Raw genomic sequence first — 22,908 nt, 5'->3', positions numbered from 1 at the left:
GCATAAACATGTGTACACAAAAATAAAAATGGACCCAACTAAGATGAGAAAGGTGTTAGGGGTTGCCAAGCAGAATCTTAGATATCAGAGTAAATAGGAGCTGAGGATTTCTGTATTAAATGTGATTAAAAAATATATAGGATGGCAACTCTACAAATATAAGAGAAAAAGAAAGGAAAGAAGTAACTCTGAAAAGACTACGTAAGAATAGCTGATATCCCTAAAATAGAGACTTCAACAAATGGAACAGAAAAAGTATTCAGAAATAAAATCCAGACAAAAGCTTTTGAAATGAAATGTGTATTTGCAGATTGACAGGCACACTAAATGCTAGGAAAAAAAAATGAAATGATTAAAATTGACCATATCCTAGTAGTTTTTAACTTCAGAAATAAGGAGAGAATTGTTTTGTTATCCTGGCCAAAAAGAGAAAAACCTGACCTATACAAAGAGAAAAAAATTCAAGATGGCTGAATTTTAACTTCTCAATTATTGTCAATTCCAGAAGACAATGGAAAAATGTTTACAAAGTTTTGATGGTAAGAATTTGTGAACCAGAAGTATTATACCCAACAGGATCAGATAGATTTGTTTTGGCTGCTTATAACAGTGGCTTAAACTACAAGGATATATAATCTTGGGTACAAGAAGTATAGAAATAGTCATTCTAGAACTAGTATGGTGGCTTCACCCAAGGCAACCCAGGATCTTCCCTATCTATGAACACATCTGGTTTCTAGTCTCAATGTCACTGTCCGTGGTGGCTACTGGAGCTGTCGTCATTAAAATAACATTGAAAAGATCAGGAAAAGGGAGGGGAGAAAGAACAAAAGGGCTTTTTCCAACTATGAGTACTACCCAACACTTTTGGTGGTGTTTGGAGCAGAACTTAGTCTTGGCCACATCTAACTGCAAGAAAGGTTAGGAAAGGTCTTTATTTTGGGCAGCAGTGTGCCAGCACAATTTTCAAAGAGGATGATGGAATAATGGGTGTCAATTAGCCGTCTCTGCCATGCCAACCAAGTGGTTAATCAAATACACAGGAGGCAATGAAGATGTTCTCTAACATGTAAGAGCACAGAATATAGTACTCCTTTCTTGGAAAATACTGCTTGATGATTAAATCAAGTCAACATCAAATGAAACAAAATTAAATAGTAATGACTTCAGGTATGGCAAAGCCATCTTAAAAGAATCAGGGGTGGTATCAAATCCATTTAAATACAGAAGAAAATGGAACAACTTTGAGAATGGTGGCTGTGGAAAAAAAATCTAAATGTTAGATCTTTGGAGAAGTATAAGCATGTTAATTATGTCTGCTTTCATAGCAGGAATCTATGGATACAATGTAAAGTTGAACATGTAGATAAAAGTTAAAATCACTGTGGATTTATTAAAGAATGGTTTTTGTCACTTTTTTGTTTTGATGGCTCTATAAGCTAAGGAAACTTTTTTCTAAATATTAGGAGGATGTTTTAAGACCTAAATAACTCTTGTGGCAAGACACCTGAAGTTCATGAGTTCTTCCAGTTTTCATTTTCTTTTCTTAGAATTCATGGAAAATTAAATTAATATTTTATTTTCATTTTATTTTTATTTATTCTCTTTGAGACGGAATCTTGCTCTGTCACACAGGCTGGATGCAGTGGCGCAGCCTCGGCCCAGTGCAACTCTGCCTCCCGGGTTCAAGCAGTTCTTTGCCTCATCCTCCCAAGTAGCTGGGATTACAGGCACCTACCACCACGCCCAGCTAATTTTTGTGTTTTTAGTAGAGACGGAGTTTCACCATCTTGGCCAGGCTGGTCTTGAACTCCTGACCTTGTGATCTACCTGCCTCGGCCTCCCAAAGTGCTGGAATTACAGGAGTGAGCCACTGCACACAGCCTTTTCATTTTTTTTGAGACGGAGTTTCGCTCTTCCACCCAGGCTGGAGTGCACTGGTGTGACCTCAGCTCACTGCCTCCTCCTCCCAGGTTCAAGCGATTCTCCTGCCTCAACCTCCCAAGTAGCTGGAATTACAGGCACCAGCCACCATGCCTGGCTAATTTTTGTATTAATTTTTAGTAGAAACAGGGTTTCACCATGTTGGTCAGGCTGGTCTCAAACTCCTGACCTTAAGTGATCTGTCTACCTTGGCCTCCCAAAGTGCCGGGATTGCAGATGTGAGCCACCGTACCCAGCCCACATTTAATGTTTTTACATTAAAAAAAGGGGATATTTGCTCCTCTTAATAAATGCAAGGTATTCAAAAAGGGTATAAAACATGATTGCTTTTCTTTCTCTTTTCAGTTCTAGCTACCCCTCATCCCTCACTTCTTCAAAGATTTGCAGAGGTGTATCTATCTAGGTCTGTTCTCTGCTTTGTCAAGCCAATAGAGATGTGTCTATTTATTTGGTAAAATGAAATCATACTCTTTATGATTCTGCATCTTAAAAAAAAATCTCAGGTGGGAATGATGGTTCATCATGCCTGTAATCCCTGCACTTTATGAGGCTGAGGTGGGAGGATCGCTTGAGCCCAGGAGTTCAAAACCAGCCTGGGCAACATAGTGCGAAAAAAAAAAAAAAAAAAATTAGCCGGGCATGGTGGTGTACACCTGTAGTCTTGGCTACTTGGGAGACTGAGGCAGGAGGATCGTTTGAGTTGGTGAGGTTCAGGCTGCAGTGAGCCACGATTGCTCCACTGCACTTCAGCTTGGGTGACAGAGTGAGACCCTGTCTCAAAAATAAATAAATAAATAAACTCTTACCCCTCTGTTTATTTCTTCTTCGACTTCTTTATTTTTATGTTTTGTAGCTATGGTTAACTTAACAGGCCACGAACTAAATTTTTGTGTTTCCTTTCATAACCATTGTTTTTTTCTGTCTCAGAAAATGGTTTAAGCCAAAAACCTAGATTCTTTTCTTCTTAATCCCTCCCTCAACCTGCCCCATCCCAGTCTATTCCTAGATTTTGTTGATTTTAACCATACATATGACTCAAAACTACCTCTAGTCCATCTATACTGCTTGCCTCTGAGCCCACTATATCCTCTTCTTTTGTGTGGGACTGTGATAATACTTTGTTAACTAGCCTCACAACTTCCACTCTAAGCCTTGCAGTCCTGTTCATTCTCTGTGCCACAATAAGAATGGTTTTTTGGAAATTGGATGGTCACTGCTCTGCTGGGATCACTTCAATCACTTTCTGTTTTATTTATAACAAAATTACTTGCTATGGCATCTATGACCTGATGCCTCCTATCTCCTTCTCAGACTTTATCTTGAACCACTGCCATTTGTGTCCCAAGGTCTTTGTGTTTGCTCTTCCTGCTGCCTGAAATGTCCTTTTCTTAATTCTTAGCATAGCTGGCTGTTATCCTTCAGATCTCAATTCAGAGTATTGAGAGGGGACCTCGTTAGCCATCCTTTCCAAAAGTATCCCATCCAGTCCCAATCATCTCCCTGTTTGTTTATGGCACTTCCTCAACACAAGTCGATCATTTTGTATCTTCTCTGTGCAATGTAAATGTCTTCAGGGCAGCCATCTTGTTTCTTGTACACTGTTGTATCCTCAGGGTCGATTACTGTGCAGTATTAGTAAATATTCAATAAATATTTTTTTAAATGATTAGATAGTGGCTGAAACATCTCTAAAGCAATGCTCAAATTTTATTCAATTGCATTTTTTTTTTAATCCAAGACAGAGTCTTGCTTTGTCACCCAGAGCTGGAGTACAATGGTGTGATCTTGGTTCACTGCAACTTCTGCCTCCCAGGTTCAAGCAATTCTCCTGCCTCAGCCTCTCGAGTAGCTGGGATTACAGGCATGCGCCACCATGCCCGGCTAATTTTTGTACTTTTAGTAGAGACAGGGTTTCACCATATTGACCAGGCTGGTCTTGAACTCCTGACCTCATGATCCGCCCGACTCAGCCTCCAAAATTGCTGGGATTACAGGTGCGAGCCACCGAGCCCAGCCTCAGTAGTATTTTTGATGATGAAGTATTGTTAGCAAATTTTAATCTCTAAGTCATTTTTAAGGTCTGTTAACTCTTTAAGTCATTTAGTTAACTGTTTAAGCCATTTAGATATCATTTAGTCCATTATTATTTTGATAAAGTACCTGGAACACTAATTTAGAATGTTTCTACTAAAACGAGTAATAACATGTCCATGTTTGCATTGAGTGTGATAGGTTGGTGGTAAAACTTTCCTCTGAGTAAATGAGGAAGTTAAACCATTTAAATGGATCATATTTCATTACTGATTTTTCTAAGCAGCACAGCAGTCAAATAAAACAAAAAGCCAGTACATTGTAATTAGCTATTTAAAGGATGTTTAAGTACTTAACAAAATAACAAAAAAACCCAAAGAATGCTCAAGGAATGGTAGAGTAAATTAATTCATCTGTGGTTGTACTTTGGTTGGTAATAGTAATACTGAAGTTAAGAAACTCTGAAATTTAAAAAGTTGCTTTAAAAGACATATCAGGTGGGTTGGTTGTACCCATCAGGAAATTCTGCAGAGGGCTTTGTGGTTAGTATCAAGATTATAACTCTAGGCCAGGCACAGTGGCTCACGCCTGTAATCCCAACACTTTGGGAGGCTGAGGCGGGCAGATCACTTGAGGTCAAGAGTTCAAGACCAGCTTGGCCAACATGGTGAAACCCTAAAAATTCAAAATACAAAATGTATGTAGGAAAAAGATAGCAACATGTATGTTTGGTACTATCTGCTAAAAATACAAAAATTAGCTGAGTGTGGTGGCATGCATCTGTAATCCCAGCTACTTGGGAGGCTAAGGCACAAGAATTGCTTGAACCCAGGAGGCAGCAGTTGCAGTGAGCCGAGATTGCACCACTGCACACCTGCCTGGGCGACAGGGTAAGACTCCATCTCAAAGAAAAAAAAACAAAATTGTAACTCTAGGCTGGTCGTGGTGACTCATGCCTGTAATCCTAGCACTTTCGGATGCCAAGGCAGGAGGATTGCTTGAAGTCAGGAGTTTGAGACCAGCCTGGACAACAAAGTGAGACCCGGCCTCACAAAAAGCAAAAAAATAAAAAATATTAGCCAGGTGTGATGGTGTCCACCTTTAGTCCCACCTACTCGAGAGACTGAGGTGGAGGAACTCTTGAGCCCAGGAGTTTGAGGCTACAGTGAACTATGATTTCACCATTGAACTCCAGCCTAGGTGGCAGAGTGAGACCCTGTCTCCTAACAAAGAGATTATAGATATGGGAATTCACTTAGATTTTGTAACAGCACAAAACACTTTTATTAGTACAGGTTTAGACAGATGTTACTTGCCTGTAGTTTTTCTTCTTAGATTATGTATCATCTTCTAGCCCAAAGTACACAGACTATGCATTGGTTCCATTTAGGAAAATAAAAATTACAAATACTCATTTTATGACAGGTATAATAGAAAATGTATAGCTGTTTATTAGACCTTATTTTTCATTTCATTTAAAATTACAACTTTGACCGTAAAACGTGTGGTGTTTATTCTTCCAAACATTTCCATGAAATATTATCCTCATTCCAGATGAAGAATTAAAATTGTTCCTATAACTTGTAATAATTTATAGGTCACATGATTACAAAGTAGGAGCCCTGAAACTAGTAGGAGATTGCGTTCTTTTTGTTTAGCTTTTGTATCAATATGAAAAATGTGATTTGAACCTTAGCATTTATTACCCTTTTAAGGGCAGAGCAACTTTGTTCCCAGTTTTCAAGGTCTAAAAATTTCTTGTTTTGGTTGTGGAGAAGGCAGCTGAGTTATATTTAACTTTAGCATTTAGGAATGGTGTTAGACTAGACTTTAACTTACTTTCATTGGACCTTTTAGATCTACAATATGTAAAACCTTTTAAATCTTATATATTGGTGACTGAGTGACAGGTCAATAAATAAACCAACCATATTTATTATATCTTCATGATATCTTTGTACCCTTTAATGTTATGAAAAAGTATGCTTGTTTATGTGCGTATTGGGGGAGTACAGGAGTTGGACAGGTAGAGTTTTCAATTCTAGCCCTTAAATTAATTAGTCTGTGGTGGTACTTTGGTTGGCAACTTTTTAATTTGATTTGTAAATATTTGTGTTTAATATAGGCGAAAAGTTTTAGGAAAATTCAGAGATAATAAAGACATTGGACTACTCTCAAAGAACGTGTGGGTGGGAGGTAGGGGCACAAACAGAAAAGTACACTAAAGTCTATATAAAACAATATATTAAGTATATAGCAGTCCCCCTTATCTGTGAGGGTTATATTCCAAGATCCCCAGTGGAAACCTGAAGCCACAGATAGTACCAAACCTATATTTGCTGTTTTTTCCTGCATATATATACTTATGATAAAGTTTATTTTATAAATTAGGTACAGTAAGACAGGGTCCCCAACCAGTTGGTCTGCGGCCTGGCAGGAACTGTGGGCTGCACAACAGGAGGTGAGCGGTGGTCAAGTGAGTGAAGCTGCATCTGTATTTACAGCTGCCCCCAGTCACTTGCATTATCATCTGAGCTCTGCCTCCTGTCAGCTCAGCAGCGGTATTAGATTCTCATAAGAGTGCGAACCCTGTTCTCAGCTGTGTATGTGAGGGATCTAGGTTGCATGCTCCTTATGAGAATCTAATGCCTGATTGTGTGAGGTGGAGTTGAGGCAGTGATGCTAGCTAGCACTGGGTAGCAGCTGCAAATACAGATTAACATTAGCAGAGAGGTTTGACTGCTCAGAGACCGCAATAAATAAATTGCTTGCAGACTCATATCAGAACCCTATCAGTAAGCTGAGTGCTTCATTTTTACAGCTGTATCTGGTGACAGGCTTTAAGTCAGAATCCAACACTTAATTTTAGTCCATGCATGGCCCACCCATTATTTTACTTACCTTGTCCATCCACACATCTTTCTCACACTGTGCACTTACCTCAGTCACAGATTTGGTTAAGCCCACAAGCTAACCTTAGCCAAAATGAGTAAATAACAAAACATTACTAGAGAGCTTCTTTGTAAAGGAGGAAGACCCAATGATGACACAGCAGAAGACTGTAAGACTGCTAACAAAAAGAAAGCTGCATTTAAAAGAATACCAAGAGTCCCACTTAAATTATGGGTTCATTGCAACAGGTGATTCACATTCTCCAGGCCTGCTTTGTATATGTGGTAACTAGCTATCCAACAAAGCCATGAAACCTTCAAAACTGCGTTGTCACATGGAGACCACTTATCCTGCATTAAAAGACAAGGCTTTGGAGTTTTTCAGAAGAAAAAAAACGTGAACCTGAAGAACAGAAGCAATTGTGGAAGGCCACCACTTCATCAAATGTGTCTGCACTGAGAGCATTATTCTTAGTGGCTAACAGTATTGCTAAAGCTAAGAAACCGTTTACTATTGGTGAAGAGTTGATCCTGCCTGCTTGCTGTTAAGGACATTTATTATGAACTTTTAGGAGAGGCTGCAGTTCAGAAGGTGGCACGTGTTCCTTTTACAGCTAGTACCATAACTAGATGATTTGATGAAATAAAGGATATTGAGGCACAATTGTTAGGATTAATGAGTCACCATGGTGTGCAATCCAGGTTGACAAGTCTACTGATGTTGACAACAAGGCCGTAGTGCTTGTTTTTGTGTCATATACTTCTCAGGAGGATGTGCAGGAGGATATGTTATGTGCCCTTTTGTTGCCAACCAGTACGACAGCTGTAGAACTGATTTGGTAATTTTGTGTTGGTATATACATGAATGGAGCGGCTGCCATGACTGGACAGCTTTCTGGTTTCACTACTTGGGTCAAAGAGGTCGCTTCTGCATGCACGTCTACGCACTGTGTCATCCATAGAGAAATGCTGGCTAGGCACAAAATGTCACCCAAACTTAACCAACATTTTCAGGATGTGATTAAAATTATCAACCACATTAAAGTACGTGCCTTTAGTTTATCTGTGCAGCTCTGTGAGGAAATGGATACAGAGCACACACAGCTTCTCTTATCCACAGAAGTAAGATGGCTTTCTAAAGGTAGATCAGTGGCCAGAGGTTTTGAGTTACAAGGTCTCTCCAGAGATTTTTTTTTTTTTTTTTGAGACAGAGTCTTGCTCTGTCGCCCAGGCTGGAGTGCAGTGGCGCGATCTTGGCTCACTGCAAGCTCTGCCTCCCGGGTTCATGCCATTCTCCTGCCTCAGCCTCCCGATTAGCTGGGAATATAGGCACCCGCCACCATGCCCAGTCAATTTTTTGTATTTTTAGTAGAGACGGGGTTTCACCCTGTTGGCCAAGATGGTCTCAATCTCCTGACCTCGTGATCTGCCCGCCTCGGCCTCCCAGAGTGCTGGGACCACAGGCGTGAGCCACCGTGCCTGGCTTTTTATTTTTTTTTTAGAAAAATTGTTATCACTGGTAGCACATTTCAGTGACACAGAATGGATCACAAAACTTGCTTAACTTGTGTGACATATTCAACCTGCTCAAAGAACTCAGCTTGTGACTTCAGGGGAGAATGACAAATGTGTTCAAGTCAGTAGATAAAGTGGCTGCATTCAAAGCCATACTGGAATTATGGGGGTGACGAGTGAACATTGAGGGATTTTTTGACATGTTTCAAACATTTGCAGAGATTTTGAGAGAGACTGAGCCAGGACCTTCTTTCTCCCAGCTGGTGCATTATCACCTATCTCAGCTTTCAAAAGAGTTTGAGCATTACTTCCCAACCAGAAAAGACCCTCGAACTGGGAAGTGATGGATCTGCAACCTGTTTGTGAATAAGCCAGCTGTATCGACTTTGTCCGTGCTAGAAGAGGATCAACTGCTTAAGGTCGCAAATGATGGTGGCCTTAAAAGTATGTTTGAGACAACTTCAAATCTCCATACATTCTGGATTAAAGTCAAGGCGGACTATCCTTGCCACAAAAACACTGAAAAGTCTGTTTCCATTTCTATCATCCTATCTTTGTGAAGCAGGGTTTTCTGTAGTATAGTTGACAGCAACCAAAAATGAGATTATGGAATAGACTGGACATAAACAACACACTTTGGATGTCACTGTCTCCCATCATCCCCAGATGGGACCGTCTAGTTGCAGGAAAACAAGTTCAGGACTCCCACTGATTTCTACGTTATGGTGGGTTGAATAATTATTTCATTATATATTATAATGTAATAATAGAAATAAAGTATACAATAAATGTAATGCTCTTGAATCATCCCAAAACCATCCCCCTACCGTGGCCATGGAAAAATCGTCTTCTACAAAACCAGTCCCTGGTGCTAAAAAAGGTTGGGGACTGCTGCAAGTAAGAGATAGATAATAACAAATAATAAAATAGAACAGTTATAACAGTATACTCTAATGAAAAGTTATGTGAATTTGGTCTCTCTCTGTCTCCAAATATCTTATTTTACTGTACTGCAGTTACTGCAGTAACTGAAATGTGGAAAGCAAAGCCTTGGATAAAGGGGATGCTACTGTAAGGGGAACACAGAACAGGGTGAGAAATATTGAGTGGAAGAATTTGGGAGAAACTTACATGGAGAAAGTGAAATTTTAGAGGTCTTGTCACAATCTTCCTTGTTTTAGAAAAAGAAGTGTTAATTTTGGCACAGAGGTAGAAAATGTTGAAAGGATGGGATGGTTGAAACAAGTTGTATGAGAAGATGATGAGCAATAATGTTGGACAATTAAGGTCAGATTGTAGAGAGTCTAAATACAGTACTTGTGGATTTTATTTTGTAAGCAGCAGAGAATGATACAAGGTTGTTGGAATGGAATAATAATATGAGGGCCTGAAGAGATTTATATAAACTACTTTTAACAAATTAAAAGCTCTTTAGGGCCCAGCATGGTGGCTCATACCTGTAATCTCAGCACTTTTGGAGGCTGAGGTAAGAAGATTGCTGAGGACAGCAGTTCAAGACCAGCCTGGGCAGCATAGTGAGACTCCATCTCTCTCTACAAAAAATTTAAAAAATAGCCCAGTTTGGTGGCATGCAACTTTAGCTACTTGGGAAGCTACGGCAGGACAGTCGCTTGAGCCCAGGAGTTTGATGTTACAGTGAGCTATGATCAAGCCACTGCACTTCAGTCTGGGTGACAGTGAGACCCTGTCTCTAAAAACAAAATAAATAAGATATTTTTTGTTTAGTCTAACAGTTTCTACTATGTTAAATTCCATATATATAACACTTATTTAAGAAGTAATATTAGTGTTTTTGGGTGTGTTAGTAAGAATTCAGAGGAACTTCTGTACATTATTGGAATTGGTGACCTGAGAGGAAGAAGCTGAAACAAAATTAATACAAGTAGAGGGTTTATTTGAATCAAGCTTGAGGATTGCAACTGGGAGCACAGATTTGAGTTGCTCTGAATATACTCTCTGATTAGCAGCAGTTCAAAGTGGATTTTTCCAGCCTGGGCAACATAGTGAGACCTCATGTCTTACTAAAATTCAAAAAAATTAGCCAGGCATTGTGGTACATGCCTGTAGTCCCAGCTACTTTTGGAGCTGAGGCAGAAGGATCACTTGAGCTGGGAAGTCGAAGCTGCCGTGAGCCCTGATCGTGCCATGCACTGGGTAACTGAGTGAGACCTTGTCTTTAAAAAAAGAAAAAAAAAAAAAAAAAAAAAGATTTTTTTTTCTTTTAAAGGGAAAGAAGAAGCAGTTCTTGAGTTGTTTACTGAGAATTTATGTTAAAATAACATAAACTATTGATTTGCTATACATTGTACATTGTATCACAAATTCCAGAAACATGAAGATAAATGAGTGAGGCAGCTAGTCAGGAAGGAATGACTTTAAACAGTTGCCCCCTAGGCTTGGGTGTAGGGGCTTGACTGAAGTCCTATACTCACAGGTCTGTGCTTGCATATCTCACGTGGCTCAGACTGCTCTGAACTCTTTTATTCACACAATTGGTATTTAACCTTTATTGAGTTGTGGAATATTTGTCTAGATGGCACTTGGGGAAAACTGAAGTCCAGAGAACTCAGTACTTATTCAAGAACACACAGCTCTTAGTATCAGAACTTGGATCTAGAACCCAATCCTCTTGATGCTTAGTCATTGCTTTTTATCTGCTGTACTTCCTTTACCATATATTACAGTGTACTGAGTACTTAGAGACAAAGAAAGACTGATGCCACATTTTTTCTTTATTTACATATGACCAAGTGACCTGTGTGGTCACATACTGCTTTACATTTCTATTTAAATTACAGATTTTTGAGCATATATTGGTGCTAGAAGAGAGACATTAAGCTTCAGCATTTTTTAGTCCAAATGAAAGCTGGCCGGGTGTGGTGACTCATGCCTGTAACTCCAGTACTTTTGGAGGCCGAGGCGGGCGGATCACATGAGGTCAGGAGTTCGAGACCTGCCTGGCCAACATGGTGAAACCCGGTGTCTATTAAAAATACCAAAAATTAGCCTGGCGTGGTGGTGGGCACCTGTAATCCTAGCTACTGACGAGGCTGAGACAGGAGAATTGCTTGAACCTGAGAGGTAGAGCTTGCATTGAGCCGAGATCACGCCATTGCACTCCAGCCTGGGCAACGAGAGCAAAACTCCGTCTCAAAAAAAACAAAACAAAAGAAAAAAAAAAGAAAGCTTCATCTTGGAGGAAGTAGGATTTGAGCTGATTTAGAAGGATGTATGAGTGGAGAAAAGGATGGAATAGGAATAATAATAACACACGCAAAGTGTCAGGGGTGGAAATACATTGTTTTCTGAGCCTAGTTAGAGTCATGCCAGAACAGAGAAGTTTGTTTCAGATAATGAGAGATGTACATTGTAACATTATATAGTATTTGATACAATTTTTGTAACATGGGGATTGGTTAAAAATCTGACAATGTGGGAGACCATATTTGTGCAAAGAATACTCATGGGCATTGTTATACTATTGACCCTTGAATAATTGGGGGTTAGGGATACTGACCACTGCTGTGGAAAATTTGGCTATAACTTTTGAATACCCCAAAACTTAACTACTAATAGCCTACTGTTGACAGGAAGTCTTACTAATAACATAAACAGATAACACATTATTTTATATGTTATAGGTTTATGTACTGTATAATTACAATAAAGTAAGCTAGAGAAAACGTGTTATTAAATTGTAAAGAAGGGAAAATAGGCCGGGCACAGTGGCTCACACCTGTAATCCCAGCACTTTGGATGGCCGAGATGGGAGGATCACATGAGGTCAGAAGTTCGAGAACAACCTGACCAACATGGAGAAACCCTGTCTCTACTAAAAATACAAAATTAGCCGGGTGTAGTGGCGCATGCCTGTAATCCCAGCTAGCAGGAGAATCGCTTGAACCTGGGAGGCAGAGGTTGCAGTGAGCCGAGATCATACCGAGATCATACCATTGCACTCCAGCCTGGGCAACAAGAGTGAAAACTCCATCTGGAAAACAAAAAAAGAAGAAGAAGAGAAAATATATTTACTATTCCTTAAGTGGAAGTGGATCATGATAAAGGTCTTCATCCTTGTCATCTTCACATTGAATAGGTTGAAGAAGTGGAGCGGTTGGTTTTGCCTTCCTGGATAGCAGAGGCAGAAGAGGTAAAAGGGGAGGCAGGAGTAGCAGGCACACTTGGTATAACTTTTATTGAAAAAAATTCACATATAAGCGGACCGGCGAACCCATGTTGTTCAACTGTATTTGATTGAGATTCCGTAGAGGCAGACTTAACATACCATCTGTTCTGTACTCATCTTTTCCCACCACCCTGGTCTTTGGCATTTTGTGTGGAAATCAATACAGTAAATAAAGACACGTGCACACATATGTTTATTGTGGCACTGTTCACAATAGCAAGGACTTGGAACCAACCCAAATGCCCATCAATGATAGACTGGATAAACAAAATACTGTGCAGCCATAAAAAAGGATGAGTTCATGTCCTTTGCAGGGACATGGGTGATGCTGGAAACCATCATTCACAGCGTATTCTCACTCATAAGTGGGAGTTGAACAATGAGAACACATGGAGACAGGGAGGGGAACATCACACCCCGGGGTCTGAGGAAGGGAAAGCATTAGGAGAAATACCGAGTGTAGATGACGGGTTGATGGGTGCAGCAAACCACCATCGCACGTGTATACTTGTGTAACAACCCTGCATGTTCTGCACATGTACCCCAAAACTTAAAGTATAATAAAAAAAAAGCTAAAAATAAAAAAAAAAAGAATTTCAGATATTTTGTTAAGGTGTGATAATTAAATCTGTGTCAAGGATAGTATTAGCTTAGAGTTAACTGCCCAGTGTTATGCCTGCAGTTAGCCCTATGGTTTTAGGATTGGATTATTTCTAAATAAATAAATATTATGCATCGTAATACCCATGCTTGTATCAGATCAGTTGATCAAAAAAGGTTAAGATCCTCTAGTAAAGGTCCCCACCTTTACGAAGTTTTTTTTGCTTTTTTTCTGTAGATAAACTTTAATATGATAATTTAACATTAAATCTGAGCTATCATGATGGTAGAGACTATAAAACTGTATTCCTGTACTATCATAGAATCGAAGAAGTTGGAAAGGCTTTACAAATAATCTTCATTATTCATGAAATAACTTGACTTATTAATCCATGTTGTTTATACCCACGTGTAATTTGGGTATCTTTGAGTGTGCTTTGTCAGATATCCAGTTCAGAAATCTATCTCAGCATGCTGTAAAACCTGTTTTAAAAATAGGTATGAGCCATTCAGTTTGACTGAAAGGTTGTTGACACAATGGAAAAACTATTAAATGAGTTTGCACAGAAAATCACCATTACTGAAGAAAGGTTTTTTTTTTTTTTTTTTAAACCAGAAAATTTGTTGAATTTTTATTTCTATAGACCCAAATAATATAGTTTAAAATATTTAGAACACTTTATATAATTAGAATGCTGTTAGATTTTTGGTATTTATCTAAGTGTAGCTAGGTAAACCAAATATATATATATATAAAGTCTTTGCGATTATTTTCTTGTGAGGCAGGCAGTGTTTTCTCACTTTCATTTGAGCTTTTTCTTTTTTTAAAAAAAACTATTATTTATATGTGAACATTTAAATATTCCCTAAATATATTAAATATCTGATATGTTTAATTGACAAAATCCTTTCACATTTTGTATATGAAATGTATATTATTTACATTGTTAGGGGGTTGGGAAAGAGGATCTTTATTTTGTTAGATAATCTGGAATATTTGTCAATAAAGATTGGGTAAAGTGAAAAGAGGGTAAGTGAAAAGTTGATATTCTCATATTTTTGTACCATTTTTCATACTTTGCTTGAGGGGACAGGTTATAACCAATCTGGAAAGCATTTACGGTTGTCAGGACAAACAAATATAATGAGAGTGTAATGTCTTTTGTTTTTTTGTTTTTTTTTGTTTTGTTTTGTTTTTTGTTTTTTTTTTGAGACGGAGTCTCGCTCAGTGGCCCAGGCTGGAGTGCAGTGGCCTGATCTCAGCTCACTGCAAGCTCCGCCTCCCGTGTTTACGCCATTCTCCTGCCTCAGCCTCCCGAGTAGCTGGGACTACAGGCGCCCGCCACCTTGCCCGGCTGGTTTTTTTTTTTTGTATTTTTTTAGTAGAGACGGGGTTTCACCGTGTTAGCCAGGATGGTCTTGATCTCCTGACCTGGTGATCCGCCCATCTCGGCCTCCCAAAGTGCTGGGATTACAGGCTTGAGCCACCGCGCCTGGCCGCGAGAGTGTAATGTCTATTGAATAGTCCCCCTAGCAAAATCAGTGGGGAAAACCTCTGGGATACAATGTGGTTAAAGTTAATAAATCATACTCAAAGGCCTCCAGGACTGAAAAACAAAAATGGGAAATTTTAAGTCCGTAAGGGAAAGCTTCCTCAAAAAACCCTCGTGAGAGAAATAAAAGTAGCCACACCTGACTGAGAAATTAGTGGAGGTGAACTTTGAAATCTGTAAATAATCCATATGTATGTAATTGAGAATTGACATTGTAACCTTATGATAATTGGGTAGCTGTTATTTTCAGCGTGAGCAAAAACTGGTTGCATGTATTTCTCTTTAAATTGCTATGTGTAAAAAAGGAAATATAAATACTTTCTACTTCCTAGATTGGGGAATTTTTTATATGAAAATTGATGATAAAAATAATTATAATTGAAAACCTACTACATGTCCTGGACTGTGGCAGGCATCTTATGTATATTATTTATTGGTCACAAAGATCCTATAAGGGATGGGGAGGTACAGTTATTTCTAGTTTATAAGTGAAAGAAACAGGTTGAGAGAAATTCAGTGACTTCTTCAATTTTACGTAATAGATAGTGGAGCTAATATTAGAATTCAGGTCTTTTGACTGTATCCTTCTTTTCTTTCCATTATGTTAGGCTGTTTGTCAGGAATTTCCAAACATAGTTTGCTTAAATTTGATCAGATAGAGTCACTAATATCTTAGGAAAGGTTGTAAAATAATTTGGTTTATAACACTGTCAAAAATACAGGCATTAAGTAAATTCTGCTTTAAATTTTAGAGGTTTGTCATCTAAACATTTGAACTTGCTGATAATTTTTATTGTATCTGAATCTTAATATGCTCAAAAAGCATGCATGCTCCCAAGAGTGAGTGATATATAAAACCTCTGGTACTTTGTTTACTGAGGCAAACTAGTGGTAGCGTTTCTACAGTTGGAGATCTGTATGTACTAGGATTGGCTCAGCAGGGTGCTTCACCCCCAGGATTTTCCTGAGATCATCCTGTGTGGCCTTGGATGATCCTGGTTTGTGATGAGTTCTGGGGCCGATAACTGCTTTTGAACCTGTTCTAGGCTAATCCTTAACATGAGACTAGAGGTACCCTCTATGCCAGTGTCATCTTATGACTAAAATAGTATTCTGGAGTTGATGGGAATCAGTCTCAAATAACGTCTAGGGTTAAGGAATCATTAAGTTTAGTGCCAATCCTGTTTTAGACAAATACAGAAAAGATGCCTATGAAATGGTTTTTGGTATTTGTCTTAGTTTAATTATTTTTAAAAGAGATTTGCAGTTATATAACATATCAACTGTTTTAATCTGTTTCTTGTAAGTTACAATTCAGTAGCTTAATTTTTTCAATAAAATAAACTTAGGGACTGTATTTTATAAACTGAAATATTAAAGTGTTTATTTTGATCTTTGAGGATTAATTGTCATAATTACTTAAATGACAGTTAGCAAACTGTGATATCTAGGAATTCTTTAGTGTTGATTATTCCTGTGTATTAACTCTAATATTGGCTTAGTATTTAACATAAATACTTTTTGGCTTCTTGGGTTATTTTAATTCAGTTTTGTGTTTACTGAGTGTCAGGGAAAATTAAATGTCATTATAAATTTTGTCATCTCTATTAAGCCATCCTTTAGCAACAGTAACTGACACTGGTTTTTAGAAAAAAACTACATTACTGATTGAATTAATTGGTTTCTTGTATGTGGATTTGTAGATGTACAATTTCTGGTATAACCTAGGAAATTCTGAAATTTATTTAAAATATTTTTTAAAAGAAACAATTCAACCTATTTTGTAAGAAAACAAGTGTTATTTATTCACATAAATAGAACTTTCTTTTATTGTGGCAACTGATTTTTGTTTACTTAAGAGAACCTGTTGCTAAAATAGTAATGAGGAAGGGTGTAATATAAGTCTCGTCATACACCCCTTGCTCTGCAAGTAACCAGAGTGCTATGTCTGCATGCTGTTCAGTCTCCTTTTGGAAGGTGGAAATAAAGTCATTTGTATGTTTTTCTCTCTTGCACAGCCTAAAATGACCAATGTGTGATTTCAGTGGAATAAATGGCGTCCAAAGTCACAGATGCTATAGTCTGGTATCAAAAGAAGGTAAGTTGATAGACAAAACTTTTAGCTTTCTAAATGTTTTAATTTCAAAAATATATGTTTATTTCATGCTGTAGATGTTAGGATTTTGAGTGGAAAAGGAAGATTATTTTTATTTTCCTTGTACTTATTTTACTTCTAAATAAATTGGAAAGATGATGCTAAAAAATATTTTTTCTCTACTTTTTACTCTACAATAGCAAAGTGGCTAGATGAATTATAATATAATTTAAATCTCCAGGAGTGGATAAAATGAGCATTTTATACAAGCATTAATATTTTTCTTTAATTTCGTAAGAGAAAGATTAGCAGAGCTATTATATAACAACAGTTATATATTATATATCAACAGTTTTTAATTTGTTTCTTGTGAGTTACAATTCAGTAGCTGAATTCTTCAGTAAAATAAAGTTTTGGGGACTCTATTTTACAAACTGAAATACTGAAGTGTTTATTTTGATGTTTTAGGATTGTCATACCTACTTTAAATAGCTGTATCATCTTATATATTTCAAAATAAGCTTTACCGATGTAATGTTTTTCTTTATAAAGTCCAAAAGAATATAGGCATTTTTGACAATACAGTAAACTATTTACTCCTGATGAGTGTTGTTTATATTCTTTAAAATTTACGTTGTTTCGTGTAATACCTTAGATCTTTTGTGTACATAGTGAATTATATTTGTTTTCACATTTTAAAACATTTTGATACCTTATTCTTCAGGGGTCTATTAACAAAATATAATGATACATTTAAAGCTTTTCTTATATGGTAGAAAAAACACACTTTTTTTTTTTGAGATGGAGTCTCTCTTTCTCTCTGTTGCCCAGGCTGGAGTACAGTGGCGCGATCTCAGCTCACTGCGACCTCTGCCTCCTGGGTTCAAACGATCTCTTGCCTCAGCCTCCCAAGCAGCTGGGATTACAGACATGTGCTACCACGCCTGGCTAATTTTTGTATCTTTAGTAGAAACAGGGTTTCACCATGTTGGTCAGGCTGATCTTGAACTCCTGACCTCAGGTGATCTGCCCACCTCACTTAGCCTCTCAAAGTGCTAGGATTACAGGCATGAGCCACTGCGCCCAGCCAAACAGATGATTTTAAAATTTTGTTCAATTGAAAATAAGTTATTTTAAAATTACTAATTTTAAAAGTAATTTTAAAAGATAGACAAACCTAAGAATATGGCCTTTTTTTTGAGACAGGGTCTCACTCTGTTGCCCAGGCTTGAGTGCAGTTGCACACTCATGGCTCACTGCAGCCTCAACCTCTTGGGCTCATGTGATCCTCCTACCCAAACCTCCCTTAGTAGCTGGCATGGGATGATGGTCTGTTTTTAGATGTGTTATTTGTTTTCTGGGTAGAACATGACACAGGTATATAATTACATTTTTCATATAAGGTACTTTATTGGAAGTATTGATATCAATATACTATTAATTGTCTTCTGTGTTTGTTAGTGCTTCCTTTTAAACTTTTAAACTTCCAGTCAAGTTAAAAATCAGTCTGCTTAACTAAAGAGCTAAATAAAATTGTAAATTAAGGAAAACAAGACAAAAAAAACTTTAAACATTTTCCTGTCTATATCTTTGAAAGTTTTTCTCTTTTCTAATTTCTACCTAATAAACTTTTTCTCTGTTTGGCTTTTTACATTAAACACTTTAGAGTTTACTGAAGATCATTTATAGAACATACCTGGTTGACTGGCCTTTCTTGGGATCAGAGGGTGTGAAATATTATACTCAGATTCAGTTAGCCCTGTAACTGAAGTTAGCCCTGTAACTGAAATGACCCTCTTATCCAAGGGTCATTTACCTGGCAGCTTTGGATACATGCAACCAAAATATTCTCCAGAGCAACTATAAGAAATGTCATAAAATATACTAGCAAATGTAATCACATATTCTATTATACATATATTTATTTATTTTTAAGACAGGGTCTCACTCTGTTAACCCAGTCTGGAGTGCTGTGGCACAATCACGGCTCACTGCATCCTTGACCTCCTGGGTTCAAGTGAACTTCCCACCTCAGCCTCTGAAGTAGCTGGGACTATAGGCATGTGCCACTATGCCCAGCTAGATCTTGTATTTTTAGTAGAGACGGGGTTTTGCCATGTTGCCCAGGCTCATCACATAAATTAGGGAGTTGCCAGAACCATTAACTGGATTTGATTTGCTCTATATTTTCCTTTTGCTTTTAAATTTAATTTTATTGAAGAAATACATGTGAATATGTTGAAAGATTAGTGTTTCAAGGATTATTGCAAAAAAAAAAAGCAGCCTGCAATACTATCCATCCCTATCCTTACCTAGTCTTTGAGTTTTGCTCCCCCAGAGGCAATCATTTTAAACCAAAGTTTCAAAGATGAGGAGTCCCACTCCTCATCCTAATGACTTTTGATGGAATACTGGCATTTATGGGTAGGAGTGAGAGATACAAAATGTCATACAACGTTCTAAACTAGGATTGGATTAACTGACTTTTTCTTTAAAGGAACAGATAGTAAATAATTTAGGTTTTGAGTCATAGGTCTCTGCTGCAACCACTCAACCTTGCGTTGCCATTGTAGCACAAAAGCAGCCATAGACAATATGTAAAATTAATGAGCGTGGCTGTATTCCAGTAAAACTTAGTTTACAAAGACAGGCAAGGGTCTAGATTTGGCCTATAGGCCTTGGTTTGCTGACCTATGCTCTAAGACAGCCTTTGTTGAATAACACCATTTTTAAAAACGATATTTCATGTTTTGAAGCATGCCTGCCTTGTTTTTTCTTGGTCAATTTATTGTAGATGTTACTTCTTGACTTCTGACTATATGATTAGGATTTAGCTTTTTTATAAGCTTCCCCTAATTTTCCTCCCTCTATCGTCCCAGTGACTCCAAATTTTGGTTAAATCAGTATTTGGTGCTTACATCATTATGTTTGTGTATGTATCGTTTAAAGATGTGTTATGTTGTAATATTTCCAATCTGTGTCACTTTTCTTTCCCAAATTCTTTTACTAAGTCTCTGATGAAATTGTAACACTTCTTTTGTTGCAGTCAGTCGTATTCAGGTATTATCTCTTCCTTTTTTCCTTTCTTGGAACTGACCCTCCTAGAACTCTCTGTTTATCTAGTCCATACTGAATAGATTGTTCTTAAGTCATGTCTCCCAGCTGCCATCTTAATATTTTGTTTTATCATTAGCCTGAGGGTTCCCCTCACTGGCTTAGGTCATACAGATCTGTTTGTCTCTTAAATATATGCTTATTAAAAAATTTTTTAAAGGCGTTTATGCGTCAGTGAAATGAAGGCAGGAGAACTGCAGTTGTACTTACTGATTAACCACAGGCAAATAACTTTATTTCTCTGAGCCTCAATTTCCACTTTTCTACATTGACTAGCTAATGGTTCTCAGCCTGTTTTCAATCACGGACCCCTTTGAAATTGTGTTGAAAGCTAAGGCTCATATTTTGAGAAAAATGTATATAATGTACATATACAGAAAATATCACATCTGTCTTAAAACCCAGGTTAAGAAGCCCTGGATTACATGATTTTTAAAAGTTTTAATATTGTAATGCTCTTTGATTTTGTGACTATCATTCAATAGTATCCAGCTTATACTGAGTAGTATCCTTTTAAACAAAAACCAAAAACATTTATCTTCATTTTCTTGAATATTTGTTTGGTAGTAACTCACTTCTTTTTATTTTTGAGGGAGGGTCTCACTTTGTCACCCAGGCTGAAGTGCAGTGGTGTGAACACGGCAGACTGCAGCCTCGACCTCCTGGGCTCAAACGATCCTCCCGCCTCAGCCCCCCAACTAGCTGGAACTATAGGCACATGCTATCACACCCACCTAATTTTTGTATTTTTTTGTGGAGATGGGATTTCACCATGTTTCCCAGGCTGGTCTCAAACTTCTGGCCTCAAGCGATCCTCCTGCCTTGGACTCCCAAGGTGCTGGGATTACAGGCCTGAGCCACCATGCCCAGCCATAACTCACTTTAGAGACACCTTTCTCCACTAGAAAATTGTGACATTTTTATATTTATATTTGAATATTGAATGGCAAAAAGCCATCACTTGATTTATAAACTCTTTTGAACATGAGCTATAATATCAGATGTGAAATTTCCAGGAGAAAATGAAAACAAACTTTTAAATTATTATAAATGTGTACAGAAATTCTACTTAATTATCAAGTATTTTTAAATAAATTATTCTTTTGTTGTGTTTTGTTTTTTGTTGAGACAGAGCTTCACTCTGTCGCCCTGGCTGGAGTCAGTGGTGCTATCTTGGCTCACAGCAACCTCTGCCTCCTGGGTTCAAGCAATTCTCCTGCCTCAGCCTCCCGAGCAGCTAGGATTACAGGCGCATGCTACTACAGCCAGCTAATTTTTGTATTTGTAGTAGTGATGAGGTTTTGCTATGTTGGCCAGGCTGGTCTTGAACTCTTGACCTCAAGCGATCTGCCCACCTCAGCCTCCCAAAGTGCTGGCATAAATTATAGGCATGAGCCATTGCACCTGGCCTAAATAAATTATTCTATGCATGGTTTACTTTGAGATTTTAAAAGTCCTTTAATATTCAATTTTAAACTTCATTTTATGCTGTTGTAGCCTTCATAGTTATGAATAGTTTTAAAGTTCCTATTGGTTCAAAGTAATTTTCAGTTATTAATTTGGAGGTACTGTTAATGCAACAAGAATGACAGCAGGGGAGAAACCAGAATCGTTTTTAGTTAATAATGAGCTACTGAATGTGTTTTGTAGCAAAATACTCTGCTTTCATATTTCTAGTTTCTCATATCCAAGGACAGAGAATGGAGTGTACTTATCTTTTGGAAGTTATTTGAAATAGGGACCTGAAGTTACATGTATTCAAAGATAATTGACACCCTGAGTATTCCTTTAAACAATATAATGACCTGTAAGATTCCACTGTGACTGTGCAGATAAAATTATGAGAGAATAAGGTTCTATTTTCACTAGATAAATATATAGGAGAAAAGTGGCTTAGAAAAACTCCCCAAATTTAAAAGGGGGGAAAAAGAAGCACTAGCAACATTGTATAGTGATAGTAAAATAGTGAATTTAGCTTATAGGGCTGAGGAAGAACTGTATGATACAGATCTTGGTCATTGTCTTTAAGGAGTCTATTGGCAATGAGAAAACTATGAATATGTTTAACAACCTTTAAATATGAGCCAGCATTGGGATTCATTTAGTAATTCAAATGAGAAACTAGCCTGAGTAATATGAACTTGACTGGTAACTGCTATCAATTGTAAATAGTAGGGAACACCTTTTTGGTAAAGTTCAGCCATGTTAATGTGCGTGTGGGCATGTGCACGTGTGTGTGTATGTGTGTGTACTTAAGTCTGTGTAGGGCATTTCAGAGTACTAACTTGCCTAAGATTGCACAGATGGTTCAAAAGTATTAAGTCTCAGCTTTCAACTCCAAAACCGTGTGCAGTCATTTAATATTATCCTTCTTCCATCAGTCTCCCGGATTCTTTTACAAGTAAGACAAATCTAACTCAAACTATCTTAAAGAGGGAAATTTATTGGCTTTCAAGCTAAACCATGCTTAGTGGTGAAGCTTTTCTCAGGGTTGACTTAATCCCAAGACAAGAGCACCATCAGATGTGTCCGTCTGCCTCTTTTTTCTTATTACTTTTCTAGAGTTGGCTTATTCCTTTCTCCATGTTGTGAGAACAAGCCCCAAGGTCCCTCCAGACTCCTTCTCTTTTAGCTCCTTGAGAAGAAAGGATGTGTGGAAGACTGCCATGTAGGGGTTTCCTACCCAAAATTATTCCTGACCTTTTTTCCTAGTGGAAGAGCCTCTACTTTGTTAAGGAATTCATTCCTCTCCACAGACTTTATAGCTAAAGAATGTGTATCCAGAGTCTCAGAGGGGGTGAATCCTGGTAAGTCTAATCCGATCATGGCATTGTGTTTCCTTTGCCAGTGATTGGCATAGAATGGGACATGTATTCCAATTACATTGGAATACATGTCCAATGTAAAAGTGGCACATCCTAAAAACAACCAATAATAATAATAGCAAACTTTATGTGA

The 22,908-nt window shown here is 37.8% G+C and overlaps 1 protein-coding gene across 6 annotated transcripts in view; it reads left to right on the top strand.

Annotated features, from left to right (window-relative positions):
• PHTF2 (putative homeodomain transcription factor 2) overlaps positions 1-22,908 on the top strand; it is a 158,262-nt gene that overhangs the window by 22,558 nt on the left and 112,796 nt on the right. For all 6 annotated transcript variants that reach the window (XM_031936058.1, XM_023193483.3, XM_023193480.3 and 3 more), the window contains exon 2: positions 16,760-16,839. In XM_031936058.1, coding sequence (XP_031791918.1) covers positions 16,795-16,839 — 45 coding nt within the window. In that variant the 5' untranslated portion in view covers positions 16,760-16,794. The remainder of the gene's footprint in view (positions 1-16,759; positions 16,840-22,908) is intronic.

This window comes from Piliocolobus tephrosceles, chromosome 8, assembly GCF_002776525.5.
Source record: "Piliocolobus tephrosceles isolate RC106 chromosome 8, ASM277652v3, whole genome shotgun sequence".
Taxonomy (NCBI): Eukaryota; Metazoa; Chordata; class Mammalia; order Primates; family Cercopithecidae; genus Piliocolobus; species Piliocolobus tephrosceles.
The sequence above is the reverse complement of the archived record's forward strand: the minus strand, read 5'-3'. Positions and strand labels throughout refer to the sequence as shown.